The 16,964-nt window shown below is 51.6% G+C and overlaps 6 protein-coding genes across 6 annotated transcripts; 3 read left to right on the forward strand and 3 right to left on the reverse strand.

Annotated features, from left to right (window-relative positions):
- Positions 1-3,553: 3,553 nt before the first annotated feature.
- On the forward strand, positions 3,554-4,960 carry BBA_05394 (C4-dicarboxylate transporter/malic acid transporter; the record flags this gene model as incomplete). Its single annotated transcript, XM_008600491.1, has 1 exon — positions 3,554-4,960. The coding sequence occupies one exon, from the start codon at positions 3,554-3,556 to the stop codon at positions 4,958-4,960; it is 1,407 nt and encodes a 468-aa protein (XP_008598713.1).
- Positions 4,961-5,204: 244 nt separating this feature from the next.
- Positions 5,205-6,045, reverse strand: BBA_05395 (major allergen Asp f 2-like protein; the record flags this gene model as incomplete). The annotated part of the gene is made up of 2 exons (XM_008600492.1): positions 5,205-5,575; positions 5,634-6,045. 2 exons carry the CDS (start codon positions 6,043-6,045, stop codon positions 5,205-5,207), a joined length of 783 nt encoding a protein of 260 aa, XP_008598714.1.
- A 698-nt stretch (positions 6,046-6,743) lies between these two features.
- Positions 6,744-7,553, reverse strand: BBA_05396 (uncharacterized protein; the record flags this gene model as incomplete). Its single annotated transcript, XM_008600493.1, has 1 exon — positions 6,744-7,553. The coding sequence occupies one exon, from the start codon at positions 7,551-7,553 to the stop codon at positions 6,744-6,746; it is 810 nt and encodes a 269-aa protein (XP_008598715.1).
- Positions 7,554-7,998: 445 nt separating this feature from the next.
- Positions 7,999-12,009, reverse strand: BBA_05397 (ATPase protein; the record flags this gene model as incomplete). The annotated part of the gene is made up of 2 exons (XM_008600494.1): positions 7,999-11,598; positions 11,653-12,009. The coding sequence occupies 2 exons, from the start codon at positions 12,007-12,009 to the stop codon at positions 7,999-8,001; spliced, it is 3,957 nt and encodes a 1,318-aa protein (XP_008598716.1).
- A 1,411-nt stretch (positions 12,010-13,420) lies between these two features.
- On the forward strand, positions 13,421-15,354 carry BBA_05398 (uncharacterized protein; the record flags this gene model as incomplete). Its single annotated transcript, XM_008600495.1, has 2 exons — positions 13,421-14,917; positions 14,971-15,354. 2 exons carry the CDS (start codon positions 13,421-13,423, stop codon positions 15,352-15,354), a joined length of 1,881 nt encoding a protein of 626 aa, XP_008598717.1.
- A 466-nt stretch (positions 15,355-15,820) lies between these two features.
- BBA_05399 (uncharacterized protein) lies at positions 15,821-16,763 on the forward strand (the record flags this gene model as incomplete). The annotated part of the gene is made up of 2 exons (XM_008600496.1): positions 15,821-16,108; positions 16,311-16,763. The coding sequence occupies 2 exons, from the start codon at positions 15,821-15,823 to the stop codon at positions 16,761-16,763; spliced, it is 741 nt and encodes a 246-aa protein (XP_008598718.1).
- Positions 16,764-16,964: the final 201 nt, after the last annotated feature.

Here is a 16,964-nt window from a genome sequence, read left to right on the forward strand (position 1 = left end):
TATGCTGGAGTTTGGCCATTATGCAGTTTACAGACTACAATAATTCATCCTGTTCGTCTCAAGTCGAAAAAGGGTTTCTTTTTTGGTTCATGAGTAAATGCAATGTTGGTCCAGCTGCAACGTTGACGCGTTCGTCCCTTTTGCCAAGCAGGGCTATGGGCGAACTGCCTGAGACCGTGCGAAGCGATGTAACAGCGTGCGCACATATTCTTTATACTTTTTTTTTCCTGCTTCTCTGCGAGTCATCAGCCGGGGCAGGTATAACGAAGTTGCATTGACTCGAGTTCACCTGAACCTGGGACAAGAAAAAAAGTAATCATGGCTGAGAGTCGGCAATCGAATTAGATAGCCACTGTGAGGTGCTTTTCAAGAAACACCCGATTGGCTGGACCGAATAATACAGTGCAGCAGCGCCAAGATGCTCTTTGGTGGCAGTGCGGGCGGTACATCGTCATATTCGATACTTTCCACCGCCGTCAGGTAGAGTTTATCCTTTTCCAGTGCAACCTGTCCCACCAAGTGCAACGCAAGCCTCTGGCTCGGCTTCCTTGAACGGGTAGAGGGGATGCAGATAGTTTATCGTGTTGCTTGGCACTTAATGTCCTAGATTTTAGGACGATCTTGATAGTTAAAAACCTGATTATCATTGAATAAGAGCCACATGAACCCGTCTTTCCGGAGCCGTCGTGGTGGTGGGGGGGGGGGGACGCCGGCGCGGCAGCCACCATCGATGACGGGCGTCGGCGTATAGATTTCCTTATCGGCGGCGGTTCCACGGCCCCTCTTAGTCAGGTGGGCGCAGTTCACAGGCAGGGACGGGTTGCCCTGGGCTCGCAATTCTTAAATAAACTGAATACAACATCGCTTGGGCCAGATAATGGGGCCCGTGGAGCTCGGCCATGGGTACGGGATATAGAGCATGAGTGCATGCCGCACGGGAAACACTGACCCATTGCCAAGCTGGCCAGTCCACTCTTGAGAATTTAAATCGGACGCCCATCCGTTGCCGCGCAAAGATGAAGTTTTTGATGCTGTGGCCGTAACTTGGTGATAAGCCAACACCCCGGGCTGCGCGTCTAGATAGGTAGCTGACTGTGAACATGCCGTCTTTGTTGTCGCCTTTTCTACTACGTTGACTACACGTAGCCTGCCGACTCATATTCTCTGAAAAGTTGAATGCGTCAGCGGTACGCAACGCAGGCTTGGCGGTTTAGCAAGTTGGTCTTCCGGTTGCTCCGACATTTTCGGGAGGGCTTCGAGGATGCGCAACTAGTCGTCGACAACGGGTGTCTTTATAACTAAGCAGGCAATATTAATCAAGCTTGGCCGTCTCATCAATGTCCTGTCATCATCCCTGCCTTCAGCAACACGGCTCGTCTTTTGATTCGAGCCTGCAGATGCAAGTGTAGCGATAGTGCTCGGCGTTATTATTCTGTTCTGTGGAGCTGGGCATTCGCAAATCGGGCTTCACGCTTCGTTGCATCGAGAATATATGGGAATATTTCGTGACTAGTGAGCTGACTGATATATCAGCAGTATCCAATTTTTCAGGGAGTGGAATCAAGGGAGAAGGGAAGAAAAAAAAAAAAATCTAAAATCATGCATACATCAAGATGGTCAATCCCACCGCCGATGGCAGCGTCGCAACCCGTCTCGACGTTGTCAGTTTTGTCAACTCGAACAGACTGGTCTCGGCCCCTTGCGCGCATTGATAATAAAGACACGAGCTGAGTTTGATGATGTATGACAGTACGAGGCAGTCGCTGGTCTAGATATGAATATAGATGATGGACCATCAGGGGCTGTCGGTCGGTTTTGACGCTGAATCTCTAACCATGCCGTTGAAGGCGTCGGTGTCCTAGCTAGGTTCTAGCCTCCTAGTTAGTTTTCCTAGCCTCTCAAATAAGGTCGCTGACACCGGGAGACATTGTACCACCGCCCCCTTGACCTGGCCTGCAAATCCCAAGTCCCGCTGGACTGCCGCTCTCTGCCTAACCAGGAACAGATTGGACTGAACACTGGCCAATAGGGTTTGTTCCCAGCAGCTGCGTGTTATCTGTCACGGCGTCAGGGTGGTGTGCGCCGCGCACTTGCGACACTCGAGCAGGGTTACAGTTGTATTGCGTTCTAATCATGGCCATGCTCGAGTTCTTTTTTTTTTAATCGCTGTGGGTTCTGCGGCGGTGCAGAGGCCACGAAAGTGTTTCACTTCAAGATTGATCCTCATGAAAAAAAAAAAACACATTTGCATTGTTCAGAGATAAGGTTCTCACTCGGGGTCCCTTTGATGCGATGCACTCGACTCGACTCGACTCGACTCGACTCGACTCGACTCTGGTAGTTGACGACGCCACGTTCTGCACGTTCAGCGACAATCGCCAACTCATCTTGGAAAAGCGTGCCGAAGTCCGTTGATGAACTGGTGCGAGATGGGCCGTGGCGTTGACCAAGGAAGGGCGTGATTGGATAAAAGGGGGGTGACTTTGCACCGACTTGGCCGAGTCAAGCCCATGCCATGCCCAAGCCCAAGCCCGACCCCTTCAAGGTTGGTCCGCCAAGCAAATCGCCCGTCTGGACATGACAATCGGCAGCCCATGTACGCACACCTAAATCAGTGGCGTTTTCTTGCCAAGTGCGGTGCATGGCAACCGGCCCCCAAAAAGTTCAACCCCCCTGTAATTGGGCCGTTTGGGCTGTGTAGCGTACTACCTAGGTACCTAGTCTCGCCACACCCGGGCGGCCCTCGCAAAACCAACATCCAACGCCAAGCACGAAACGCAACGAGTTGCACGATATTTATAGCTTCGCCACGGAGAAAGAAAGAAACCAGCAGAGCCTCTTTTTTGAAAACAAGAGCGTTTGGAAACACGCAACCACATTGCACATTGCCCAACAGCCTTCCTTCCGGAGTCCCTGGGCGGAGATGCCGCCAGTTACCCATCATCGGCACGCCATGGGTCCTCGTTTCTGAATGGCTCATCGAGTGAGCCCCCCTTACCGTTACTGATACAACTCTAGCCGTCAAGTTGCAAATGGCACGCCAAGAAGCCAGATGGAATTTCTATTCGTGCACGGCCGCCGTCTCCCACCCCCCCTCTGCTTTTGCAAGGTTGAGTTTAACCAGGCGTGGCCCACAAACAACCTACGCTTGTCGCTCCTGAGTCCTACCTATGCTTCAGGCTCCGCTGTTATGAGGCTCTGCCTGGCCTGCGCACAGCGAATACTACTGTGCTCAGTAAGTATGTATACCATCTTTATCAGTGTCAGTGTCAGGATTGATTCGTTGGGTGTGCCGTTAAAAGTCCGTCTGGGCTGTTCCCAAATTGGCAAGGTCAAGCTTCCGATCACTTCAAGAGATTGTACGTACCCTGACAATGAATCCGCCTGATTATAAGGGATGGCCCTCCCCAGAGCTTTACACTTAACCTTCTTTTTCGTTCCCGGTAGAACCCTTTATAATTAACAATATTTTCTTGTTTCCTTTGTTCGAGACTGATTCATTCGTCTCTTTATAAACACATAGTTCACATCTTCTCTACTTTGGTCAGGAACCATGGATGAGAGGAACCGCAACATTTCCAGCTCCTCCTTTGGCAAGTTGGTGGCTTTTACTCCTTCAGCCGATGTCCCCGATTCGTTGAATCCCTTTTGGATCGATTCAAACACACCTACAAGAAGAAATTCCATCCGTTCTGCCATTTCACGATCCGACGACCAACATGACTCTGCCGGCCACCGACTCGACGAAGAGGCTCAATTGCCCAAGAACCACAAAGGCGCACACGCCTTTGAGCATGCGCTTGACATCTCAGACGAGAAGCCATCATCCTCAGCGGTAGACCCGTATGATCCCAACCGCCCCTCGCTCGGATTCAAGCAACGTCTGCATCACTTTACATGGGCTTGGTACACTTGGCCCATGAGCACAGGAGGCCTGGCCTTGCTCATTGGCAACCAACTGAAAACTTTTCCCGGCCTCAACACTCTTGGCTTTGTTGTATACTTTATCAATCTCGTCATCTTTGCCACCGTCACAACCGGTCTTTCCCTTCGCTTCTGGCTTCACAGAGGCGACTTTTACCGTTCCATTACCCATCCCCGAGAGGGCTTCTTCGTACCGACTGCCTTTCTTGCCTTTGCCACCATCATCACAAGTACCCATAAATACTGGATTCCCGACAACGATGGAGCACTGTCCTGGGGCATTCAAGGCGTATTCTGGGGCTATGTCTTGCTCACTCTTGCCCTTGCCGTCGCCCAGTACAGCTTTGTCTTTGCCTCACACAGTCATAAACTACAGACCATGATGCCCACATGGATCCTCCCCATTTTTCCCATCATGTTGTCGGGCACTATTGCATCTGTCATTGCCAAAACCCAAGCCGAAATCGCTATTCTACCCGTTGTTGGTGCCGGTCTGACCTGTCAAGGACTTGGTCTATCCGTCGCCATGCTCATGTATGCACACATGATTGGACGACTTATGCAGTCCGGTCTGCCCAACAGAGAACACCGTGCTGGTCTATTCATGTGTGTTGGCCCACCTGCCTTTACGGCCTTGGCCATAATTGGCATGGCAAATTCTCTGGAGCGATCCACCGCCCTCGGTGGCATGATGCTTGACAAGGTTATTCTCTACAACCTGGCCATCATCGGTGCAGTCTTCCTCTGGGCATTAAGCCTATGGTGGTTTGCCATTGCGCTGGTCGCCGTCATTCAGTCCCCTCCGCAGTATTTTCACCTTGGTTTGTGGGCCGCCGTCTTCCCCAACACGGGCTTCACCCTGGCCTCTATTTCCATGGCCAGAGAATTTGGCAGCGAGCCTCTCATGTGGTGCACCACCGTCATGAGTGTCATTATGGTCTGTGCCTATTTGTTTGTTCTTTCTTTTCAGATCCGCGCAGTCATCGTTCAGGACATCATGTACCCTGGAAGGGACGAAGATGTCGAAGATCACTAGCCATTACGAAGTGCATTATTCGGTGGTATCAGGACGAAATGCATCATTCGATGGCATCAGGATTAGGAAAAGGTGGCTTTGTGTATTCATTCGTTTTTCTGCATAGCCGGCATTCAACATTTTAGAGTTAAATAGCGCATTTACACACTCGTTTCCTTTCATCAACTTTGTTGACAACACAGTTGCTTCATCCACCGCACTCGACAATAGTGACGTTTCGTTTTTCCTGAATCATATCCATTAATTAAGCCTTTGACTTCTCCGCAGGCTTGCCAGTGCATCCAACTCCGGGGGCTGCGACATCGTACGCCCAAACATCAATGGCAAAATACTGGAGCACGTTGCTATCTTTGGCACTCTTGGATGGGTCCTTTTTTGCCAACGCCAGAATGCCATTGTAATCGTCCGCAAAATGATCCACTGTATTAACATTGATTGTCGGGACGTGAAACATTCGATGCAGGAGGTCGACGGCCCAAATCGTGTTTAGAGGAGATCCCGCGACAGTATAGCCAAGGTTGCAAACCGATGCGAGTGGGCGTCGGATCTGGAATGACAGGGGGCAGATGACAGTTTCTTCCGTAGCATTTGATCCTCGCCAATGGCCTCCCCAAGCTATAAATATAATTGTCAGTTGTCTCATATTCCTTGTTATCGAGGCAGTTTCACCTACTTGGTTTCGACGCGCAATTCTTGTCGGGATCATCGCACCGAAAGGTCATGGCGGCCTTGTCTGCCGCGACAACACGATCATACCAGCCAATGGGCTCCGCGAGGGAGCCGTTGCCAAAGTATTTCTGCACAAATTCCGACTTGCTTCCGAAACGCAGAATGTGGTTTCTAGCATGCTGGGCCAGCTGCACAGCGTCGTCGAGGCCGGTCTGAAGCTGCGCGCGTAACGTGCTGTTGCAGGACGAGTGGATGGGGAACGACTGCTCCCAACCATCAGACCAGTTGTAAGCCTCTGCCTTGGGGGTCGAAGTCGGCGTAGTGACCAGTTCTGTTGCCGTTGCCTTTTCCGCGGCGAGGGGAGAGGCCATGAGCCCGGGGGCAGCAAGCGCAACTAGAAAGCTCGGTGTCTTCATCTTGATTGTGATGTCTTGATTGATTGTGGTATTTTCAAGAGACGGACAGGAAGGTATTCGCCAAGGTATATATAGCCTGATTTGGTGACGGCCACTCCATTGTAGCCGGCGGCTACGGCGGCGTGCATCGGCAAGATAGTGATTGCGCCTTTTTATTCATCACATACGGATACAAGGCGCTCGACTTTCGACCCTGAGAGTTGGCCAGATTGGCTCGTGCAGCCGAAGATGGCCAGACATTGACGATGGACGTCCGGGCCCGTGTGGACAATAAATCGCTAGTTCCTCAGCCATTTCCGCTGCCAAGACTATTTGCAAAAAATCAAAAGAGTCTCGAACTCAAAAGGACCAACAGTTTGGCGGACATGCTTCAGCAAACGGGACATCAAGGTGTTTTGGCTTGCCAGCTGCAGTGCCAAGGAACGAGGCTGGCTACTGCCACTCCGCGAGGCTGGTTATTCATTGCTTTTAAGATAGAGTTATTTTCAAGCTTTACCAGGATAATTTGTCTCTCCGGGTGATGCCCAGATAATCCAGATATTCACAACCACGTCAAGTCTTGCAGCGGGGGGTCGGTGGCGGCTGAACTACGATGGACCTGACAATCACAAGTCATAGTCATTATGCAACGACAAAAAAAGATTAAATCAAGCCGTAGCGAGTCCCATTCCCATACTTGTACTAGACAACGCTTATTTTTATGCCTGATATGCACCCATCCCCCGATTTCCTCGCCTCCGATTGCCTCCCCCCTCGTTGCCTCGCCCCCGATTGCCTCGGACCACCTGCTCGAAAACCCTATCTGCCTCTAAGAAATTCTCATAGGCATTTTGAACATTCCGAGCATAGGCTTGGGCATCTTCGACCATAGCCCTGCGATAGTCGCGGCGGGCAAAGTGGCCGCGGCCCTGCTGCTGCGCTCCCCGTGGCCTCGGCTGGCCCTGCTGCTCACGCCGGCCGCGCTGCTCACGCCTTTGGCGCCGCTTCAATTGGTACTGAGACGGGTTTTGCTCAGGCCATGGCTGCGCGCCCCTCGACGCGTCTTGCTGCCCAGAAGCCGACTCGCGGTTCTCCTGGGTTTCCTGCTCCGCAGACTGAACTGGAGCCGACAAGCGGTTCTCCTGGACATTGCTGGCGGGAGCAAGATCTCTATCCAAAGGCAGGATGCCAAAGACATCCTCAGGGTAGCTGCTAAATATTGACAACTCGGCGGGAGAGACAGTTACGTAAAAGTTCGTGTTCAAGGGGACTTCCCTTGATTGCACGAGCGCGTCCCTGGCGGCCGCCGCGGCGGCACCAATATTCGGCCCGCTCGCGCGGGAGGATGCGATATCCTCATTTTGGGATACAGCCACCGGTCGCCGATTTACGTGGCCCTCGGTGTTTGGCCCTCCCAAGCCCAAGGCTGTAGCAAAGTCCAGCCGCCTACCTCGTTGTGTCTGGCGAGAGAACAATCTCCCGCCTACGGCGTCGTCGTTGCTGCCGTCGTTGCTGTTGTTTTGACTCATGTTGTCGAAATTTTGTAGTTGTTGTTGTTGTGATGAACCTTGAATATGGGTAGATGGAGATGACAAAATCTGCATAAAAATTTGCTCCAATTGACTTGCCCACGAGGTGAGAGTTGCCTGCCGGGTGCGCGTTTGCTATACTGACGCGTTTGTCATGACATGTGAGGGTCATGCCCTGATAGCAGCAGAGGCTACTACGTCGACTCAAAATTACATGACTGCTGTTAGGCTGGCACTGCTTGACCGCGTGGGACAAAGCCATAGCTTGGTACAGGTCACTTGAACGGAGCGCAGACGTGACCACGATATTTATTGGTAAGGAGAGTATATTGGCTCAATTATACACAGCGTCTATCCCTTGTCTATGACCGGTTCGCCGAATGTACCGTCTCTCAGTAGAGTAAAAAATCACGCCGTCCACCATCAACCTTGGCTAAAATTCCCCTCACTGACGCTGGCGACCCGCGCGCCACTCCTGCAGCTGCCTCTTGCGCTCTTCCACCTTGCGCTCAAACTCAGCCACCTTTTCGAGGCGCTTCTTTTCCTCCTCGATAGCCTTTTCGTCAGCGACAATCTTTTTGCGGGCGGCCTCGCGGGCGAGCTGATCGGGGCGGCGCTCGGCAATGTCGCGTGGGCGGTAGTCGCTAAAGAGGGACTTGAGAACGACCTCGATGACCCAGCAGACGATAAAGTCGAGGGCCATGACGACGGTCATCTTGAGCTTGAACTCCTCCGTAAACGGCACGAGCTTGATGCTCTCGTTGATCTCGGGGATCAGCTCCATGGCGCAGACGAAAGCGAGACCGGAGACGCCGAGGATGCCGTAAAACATGGCCTTATTCTCGGTGAGCGCCTCGCGGAACGGGCGGCCCTGGTAGTTGATGGCAAAAGTTGAGACTTGCTGCACGAGCTGCAGCAGGTAGATGGCCGAGTTGAGCAGCGATGGCTCAAATTCGGCCTCGAGATCGACGTCGTCGGAACGCGGCTCAATCTTCTCCGACAGGCGGGCCACGTAGATGAGCGTGACAATGTGCACAGCAAACTGGCCCAGGATAGACCCAATAATATAAATGTTGAAAATGTTGGGCTGCGGGCGCTCTTTGCTCAGACCCTCGACCACCTTGGCGCGCGAGATGCTGAGGAAGCAGACGGACATGAGCATGCCGCTAATGGTGTACTGCGTATCACCAAACTTGATGCCTTCGAGGTAGAGAACGGACAGGGAGTAGGCAGAAATGAGGCAGTTGAGCGCGAGAATTTTGTACATTTGAATCGTGGCAACCAGAGTGCAGCGGCCTTGACGGATAATGTTGGGAATGGCAATAACATCGCGGAGCTTGGATGTAAAGGGGGCGGCAACTGAGGCGTCTCCGAGCTTCAGCGTGGGCGGCTCGTCATCTCCAAGTTCTGCTTCCATCATTCCAGAGGAGAGCTTGTCGGCGAAGCTCGCGGCCTTGGCTTGCGCAGCGGCTTGGCGAGCAGCCTGAGGATCGTTCGAGTTTATCAGCTGTTGAGCGGCGGGTGTGGTGATGGTCTCAAGGGAGTGGCCAGCAAGCTTGACGTATTCCTGCACAGAGACGCCCTTCTTCTCGGCCTCGCGCTCAACGGCCTTTTGGTAGTGCGGGTTGGCAGGTCCGGGGGGGTACAGATGAGCAATGAGAACAGGGGCTGGTGGCTGGGGTTGGTTGAAACGCTTCATCAAATCGCACTGCTTCTGATACATGTCCTTGAGTCTGGTGTTGCGAGCATGGTCCGCAATGCGGGTCAGGTCCTCTTTTGTACCGTTGAGAAGAGCAATACCAATGTGAGCCTGCTTGAGGGCGCCAACATCATTGGTACCATCACCGGCCATCAAAGTGTAGTATCCCATATCCTTGAGGCTTAGCAAAATGTCTTCTTTTTGCTTGGGCGAAACACGAGCGTACACCCAAGCGTGGCGGATGAGAGTGTTCCATCCGGGCTGGCCTTGGAGTTTAGCAAGGGCGTAACCGGTCACGCAGAGGTCGTTGTCCTTGACAATCTTGGAGTCAATGGGCTTGGTGGGATCGACAGAGATGGTAATACGATCATCAACGCTGCGCCAGACGAGGTGCTCGGCTCCCTTGTCGTCCTCGGGGGCGTCAAGAATGAGAACATCACGATCAACAATCTCCACTTCACGAGCGACGTGCACGGCAGTCAGAGGATTGTCACCTGTAATCATGACCACACGGTGACTGCTCTCATTGAGCATCTGAACAGCTTCCTTGGCATCTTCTTTGAGGGGGCAGTGGAGGATCAGGAAGCCGGCAAACGTCAGATCAGCCTCAACCTTTTCGCGCTTCAGGTCGTTGATCTTGGCCGCGCCGAGTTCAGAATCGACAGTCAGTTGCTTGTAAGCGAGAGCCAGGACACGGGAGCCTTTGCGGGTGAAGTATTTGTACGTCTCCTCATAATCAGCGGGAACTTCAACAAGCATCTTCATAATGGTCTCAGGAGCGCCCTTGACACCGGCGAAAGTGCCCTTGAGCTTTTCACCTGTCTTGGTGTTGGTACCGTTGACCATGGCGATGGAGCTTTGACGCTTCAGAGCAGAAGAGAATTGAAAACGACGCTTGATTTGAACACTGCCAACAGTGCCTTTGGCCTTTTCAGTGCTCGAGAGAATATCCTTGCGTCCAAGAGTCCAGCCAAGAGAAGCAAGCGTGGCCTTTTCCATAGGGTCTCCGACAATGTCTCCTTCATCAAGCTTAACCAGCGCATGTGCAGTGGCCAAAACCAGCTGGGTTTCCAGGCTCGCTCCCTTGACAGAGATGATGGTAGAGTGAGCGCCATCCGATTCCTTCGAATCTTCCACATCGGAATGGTTCAACCCAAGTCCGGCAATACCTTCGACAACAAGATCCTCGCCAGTGAGGGTACCAGTCTTGTCAAAACAAGCAACATCAACGCGCCCGGCGTAGGGAATACGGAAAGGTTCGGTGCAGAAAATGGCTAGCTTAGCCAAAGCAGCCAAACTGGTATTGACAGCAAGACTAAGCTCCATAGGTAGCTCAGGGGGGACGACACTAGTCACGATCAAGACACAGTCGAGAAGCAGTTTGGAACGCTTGCGATCTTTACGCACACCTTCGTCCCAGACATACCATGAGGCGGCAATGGCGAAAATCAGTAGGAACAGGATAAAAAGTAAAGCCTCGACGTTGTTGGCAGAAACATGCTCCGTAGAGTAGATCATAGTGCGGACAAGGCTGCCCTGAGAAGTCTCGAAACCGGTCTTGGTCACAATAGCCATGGCGCCATTGTCAGGGGGGGGAGGAACTCCAGAAGGCAGGACAGGTTTCTCTTGATCGGCACTTGCGTGGGTTATCTGGAGAACCTTTGTGCCGCCCCAGAGGAAAGCGTTCTTGTCTAGGCCCTCTGCATCGAGTGTCGCATCGGCGGGGCGAAGCTGAATGGAGTCTTTGAGTAGAGGGGTACTCTCGCCGGAAAGCATGGCCTCGTTGACAATGGCGGTGCCCTCAACCAGAATCATGTCACAGGCAACACCACTATCATCCTTGGTACGGGTGACAGAAACCAAATCGCCAGGGAGGAGAGCATCGCTTTGCACTTCGGTCCAGGCGCCCAGACGGTACACCCACATATCGTAGGGCTTGATGCTCATTCCTCGGAACTCGGTCAGAGTGCGCTGGCGCTGCCAAACGACGGTGCTTTCGAAGGCGACAAGCATGAAGAGAGTGAAGAGCGAGTAGTACCAGTAGTCATCGAGCATCCAAAGACCAACGCAGAAGATTTGAAAGACGAAGAATGGCGCAACAGCGTGCTCTTTGAACAGCTCGGTAAAAGTTGGTACGGGAATATCAAAGGTGTTGGTGCCATAGTGGTGCTCCATGCGCGAAAGCTCAGACTTTTGCTCGATGCCGCGGGAAAACTGAAAGTCGCGAATGAGGGGTTGAGGCTCGGAGTCGATTGCATACTTGAGGGTATCGAAGGACTTGGTATCGGGATTGTACAGGAAGCGACGCTTTTGAAAAAGGAACGAGAGATTGGTCTTTCCACCAGTCTAGAATTATTCTATTAATAAATGATCGAAAAGGCCGACGTCAGTTGCGCCTACCTTGTCGCGAACCAACTTGCAGATCTCGGCTGAGCCGGCGTTGGCGACGGGAATAACCTTGATGAGCTGAGCATCTTCGACAGACTTGGCAGACTGGGCGGTGAGGATGGCATCAAGGTTGACGCTCCAATGAGTACTCAGCCAAACCAAAGACTGGACCGTGATGATGGAGCCAACCCAGACAAAAGTCCATTCGGGGGCGCCGATGTGTTTCTCGTAGAGCTCGGGAGTCAGAAAGTATCGAAGAAAGATGGGCCAGATTATGGCAAACGGCCAAATGTATGCGCGGAAGTGAAAGGAAAGCGGATTCAGCAGCTGCGCGTGCTTAATTTGCGCATTTTCAACCAGGGGCGCCATCTTGAGGCTTCGAGTGCCCGGCGCTGACCGGAATCCAGAGAGTCGAAACGTAACAACGCAGGCACAGCTCCAGGCTTGGGTCAAGAAAATAAAGGGCTCCGTCTGCGCCGTCACTTGCAGGAAAGAGGGCGAGGATCAGTTGTTCAATGGACCTGATGGTGATTCGGCGGCAAACCGGAGAATGTGGGAGAAGACTTTAGGTGGCGTCCCGCGATCTGTACTTTTCACAGCAAGGCGTAGCGCGCGTGGGTTCGCTGCCTGGCGTTAGTGTGGCTCAAGCAAGCCGAGAGGGCCACACAACGCGAGTATCCTCCTTACTTTACATGGTAATACTAGCGAGTATCCTCCTTGCCTCTAGTAATCCTACGAGTATCCTCCTTCGCCCACGTTAAATAATGAGTATCCTCCTTCGCCTACACTAATTCTGCGAGTATCCTCCTTGCTCCTAGTAAGTCTAGCGAGTATCCTCCTTACTATCTACGGCGCTGCCGCGCTGGTAACTATGCTGCTATCACCTACCTACCGAGTAACTTAGACATCCTGCTATTATTGGTCTTTTGTTTATGCGGGGTTCGTTCTGAATAACCCCCGTAATCAACCGCCCGCGGCTCACCATCGGAAAAAAATGCTGCAATGCTGCACTTGCTTCAATTTCAGGGACCATATATTCAAGAAATGCATCGATGCAGTCCGGAATGTATGCGGCCTGAACTCAGAACACAGCGTAACCAAGTCGGGCAAGCCGCAGTCTCGAAACGTTAGTAATCTCATCAATCACAGCTAATAGAGATGATCCTTGCCATCTTTGGATAGGCATATCACGCATCAAAGGTAATGCGACGCCGACTACTGACAAGGTCGGTATCGTGAACCCTTCCACGTCAACGACAGAGCAGTGTCCTCGGGCCAAAGAAGACGTGCTCTGTTCCTGGTCTGCTACCAAATTTAAGTCCCGTTACTACGCTTACAATTCTAAAACTATCGTCATTTTTTTCAGGAGGCCTAACCAGTGTACTCTGCTCTAGAGGCACCGACTCATTGACCTGGCAAATAATGTCACTCGAGCGCCATGTAGTGTAAGGAGTATACTCGCCATTTAGTGTGGGCGAAGGAGGATACTCCCTATCTTTTATTAGTGGTACAAGTAGGATACTCGCTAGGTCTCTTTAATCCCGTGTCGCCCAGGTGAGGATTGCCTGCCGGGTGCGCGCTTGCCATACTGACGCGTTTGTCATACCTACCTAGGTAATAAGTAAGTGAAAGCAATTGTTGAAATTCTTCTACTCTTAGACGTTATTTCACTCTTGGCATACTCGGAAACGTACCCCAACAATTCTTTATACCCAAGGTTGCCACCGTTTCAAACACTACTTTTGAGTGATGTCGCTAATCTCGACTAGGAATTTTAATCATGGTCAAACCCGAATCTTCTGCCCGCCCTACCGGCACCAGGCAACAAACAAGCGACTATCTTCAGAACTTGGACCAAGATGTCATCGAGACCATGACAGATAAACAGCGCCAGAGAGTGAAGGAGACAAACGAAAAGGTTTCTGTCCCCGCTATCAGTGTGGCGGACTCAACCAATTGGACGCCGGAGTTAGAGAAGCGCGCCAAAGAGGTACTCGAGAATACAAAAAACGTTTGGGTTCTACCCGATTCGCTCAGAAACGATTACTTGAGCCTCTTCCAAATGGCATTACTGTATACTGGGCGTAGCCCCCGCGACATCGTTGGGGTCCAGACGCAGCTCTGTTTCGCTTTGGATTCCAAGAGCAGGGACTTGGACTACACGCCACACCCTCTGAAAGCCTGGTCACGAAAGTTCTGTGACAGATTGAGTCAACTGATTACTCATCAAGCGTGGGATACCAAGCAACCCAGCGGTCGAGCTGACTGTCTTGCCACAGCACTCCAATACGCCGTGATTTTGCGCACGCGAGATAAAAGAGAGTGGTGGATGCGCGGGACTGACTCATTCTCGGAAGGAATCCAGAGCGCTGTCAAAAGCGGAGCATCTCCGCGTGAGGCTCATGCCGAAACGCGAGCATCTCTGTTTGTGAAGGGTGAGTATATCCACACGTACCATATGAGCAATGTATTTGATGCATTGGAAAATATTGTGAAGGAGAGACGCGAGCAAATTGCCGCCGATTCTCCGTACTACGTGACCACTGACGATCTAGCCGCTCTGACCCAGGCTCTCGACAGCTTGTCTGACTCGGAGACATGTTGCATTAGCTTGTCGACAGAAATGTACTACAAGATGGCAATGGCAGTTAGACCGATGCGCGGGATGCAGCCGGCCGGCAATGAACTTGATACTTTCCACGAGAAAGTCATGCTAGAGGAGTGTAGGCGAATGCTGCTTCACGAGCATGTTCTATCTCGAAACGATCGAGGTGATGACACTGTTTCTCTCATCGCGCCTCACAGTGCAGCTCAGACAGATGTTGGGTCTGATGCTGATCCGGCTCTCGATACCGATTCCGATATCTCTGATGATCAGGGTGACAATCTGGCATACGAATCATCTATGTCAGGCTCTGTTACTCCGGGACAGACGCGGTTGCTGGAGGTGCCAGCAACGCCCGAATGTCGGGCAGATGGAAAACGGCCGCAACAGGCCCCGGTGGAGAGAACTCTCAAACGACCCCGACTCGATTATGACGATGCGGAAGAAGTCGAGCTGGGGGTTTCTCTCACCGCGAGTGTTGAGGCAGAAGAGGCCGAAGAGGCCAGAAAGGCCGAAGAGGCCAGAAAGGCCGAAGAGGCCAGGAAGGCCGAAGAGGAAGAAGAGGCCAGGAAGGCCGAAGAGGAAGAAGAGGCCAGGAAGGCCGAAGAGGCCAGAAAGGCCAGAAAGGCTAGAGAGGAAGAAGAGGCCAGAAAGGCTAGAAAGGCCAAAGAGGTCGAAGAGGCCAGGAAGGCCAGAAAGGCCAAGAGGAAGAAGAGGCCAGGAAGGCCGAAGAGGCTAGAAAGGCTAGAAAGGCCGGAGAGAAAGAAGAGGCTAGAAAGGCCAGAGAGGAAGAAGAGGCCAGAAAGGCCAGAAAGACTAAAGAGGCCGAAGAGGCTAAAAAGGCCAAAGAGGTCGAAGAGGCCAAAAAGGCCAAAGAGGAGGAAGAGGTCAGAAAGGCCAAGGAGGCCGAAAATAAAAAGGTCTATGAAACGCTTGTCCCTGTTCATGAACCATGGGATTTCGAACTTCCATGCGAACAGGGATTGGACTTCCCGGTTCTTCTCAACGTCGTAGGCGACCCTCCGGGAGCGGAAAGAAGATTACCAAGACCGTTCCTACACGACGCGGAGTCAAGTCTGCTGCGATGCGAATTTAGACGACACTTGTGATCTCGAGCATGCAACGAGGAATAAATGTTACGAGGTTTGAGACTACATTTGGGGGAAACGATGTTGGCATAAACTGCTTGACATTATATTTAATGAATGCATTCCTCTTTCGTGGCTTCTCTCTGTGATTCCTTTGTTATAACATCGTAAGCTTTTATCTCAAGACGTCAGGGTGCGCGATCAATGAGCGGTCTTGCTGTTAGGAAACTGATAATGAGCTGCGGCGTGAATTAGGGCGCAGAAAATGGAGAAAAAACAGCTAGACGACATTGTAGCCTAATGCATCTGACTTTTCATTCGCTTCCGTTTGCGCACCTTAATCTTACCCTCACAACATCTCCCACTGCACAACATCTCTCACTGCACAACATCTACTTTAATCTACGAAGATCGAAATTTTTCTATGATATATAAAGTATTCTTCAATGATCAATCTACTCTTCATTGCTAACACTCTTCTACCAGAATGGCGACTCACACCAAATGGCTCAACGGCCCAGAAGACGTAATGTTTGCTTGGACCAAACTCCAGACGTATGTGGACCGAACTGGGCAATTACGATTGCTCTTGAAGGAATCAGCAGACGAACTCGATTCAAATAACTATTCGATATTTGTTGTGGCATCCGAACTCGAGCGGAGACTGCTCATCACGAGAGTCAACAAGGACGAGGGCGATATGCTGCGCAGCTGCACGCGCGTCGCCGTTCACAGCTATCAGTCCCTCTTGGAGTGTCTGCGATCGACAGACTGTGTATATTGGCAGAAACCATCTGTCAATTTATTCTGTCAGCACGACATGTATTATTCGGCAGTATTTTGTTTGGCAATTTTGCAAATCATGCATGCTGTCAAGACAAAGGCGTTCAAAGCCAAATGTCGATGCTTGATAATGATCACTTCCCCGGCATTTTTTGGGGCCATTATCCAATGCCCTGGGCCTGATTTGTCCGAAGCTAGAGTTTACGCAAGTGACTATTCCTCAATTCGACATGATGGCTGATAAGCTGCAACTCGTATCCATCGCCTCGAGCGATTTTGTCGACTATGTCGTCGAGAAGGCGACTGAAGTCATCAAGCGACGAAAGATGGTGATAATTTTTTGCACCAGGCGCACTGAGTATCAGATTTTGCGAAGAATGGCGAGAGAACTATTACAAGAAAATTGTCTTTGGAACGAGATAGCGCGCGCTGATTTTATCGCGAAAAAGTGCTTGCCCGAGCCCAACACAGAGGAAGGTGTCATTTTGTTCATGACCGAGAGCTGCCAAGTACCGCTCTACTTTGATCACGTATGCCACATTTTTATCGAAGGCTTGAAAGACAAGCCTACCTGGAATAGGAGCCGCATAGTCTACGAGAGGCAGGTGCTTATGAGGGATGAGGCAGAGTGCATGATATCATACTGATATCAATGCCACCCAAACACTAAAGTAACCATTACGGATCGGGATGTGGAAGATCGGCTTCCAAGACGTCTTGTGGATAGTGCACAGAGCTGGGGCTTTCTTGCAGACCTTGCTCTTCATTTCACAGAATTTAGATTGCCAGCTTTATCCAGCTGCTTCATGACGAAGCCCACCGTACTCCAAACGGTCATGCTACATTTC

Source organism: Beauveria bassiana (genome assembly GCF_000280675.1).
Source record: "Beauveria bassiana ARSEF 2860 unplaced genomic scaffold BBA_S00014, whole genome shotgun sequence".
Classification (NCBI taxonomy): Eukaryota; Fungi; Ascomycota; class Sordariomycetes; order Hypocreales; family Cordycipitaceae; genus Beauveria; species Beauveria bassiana.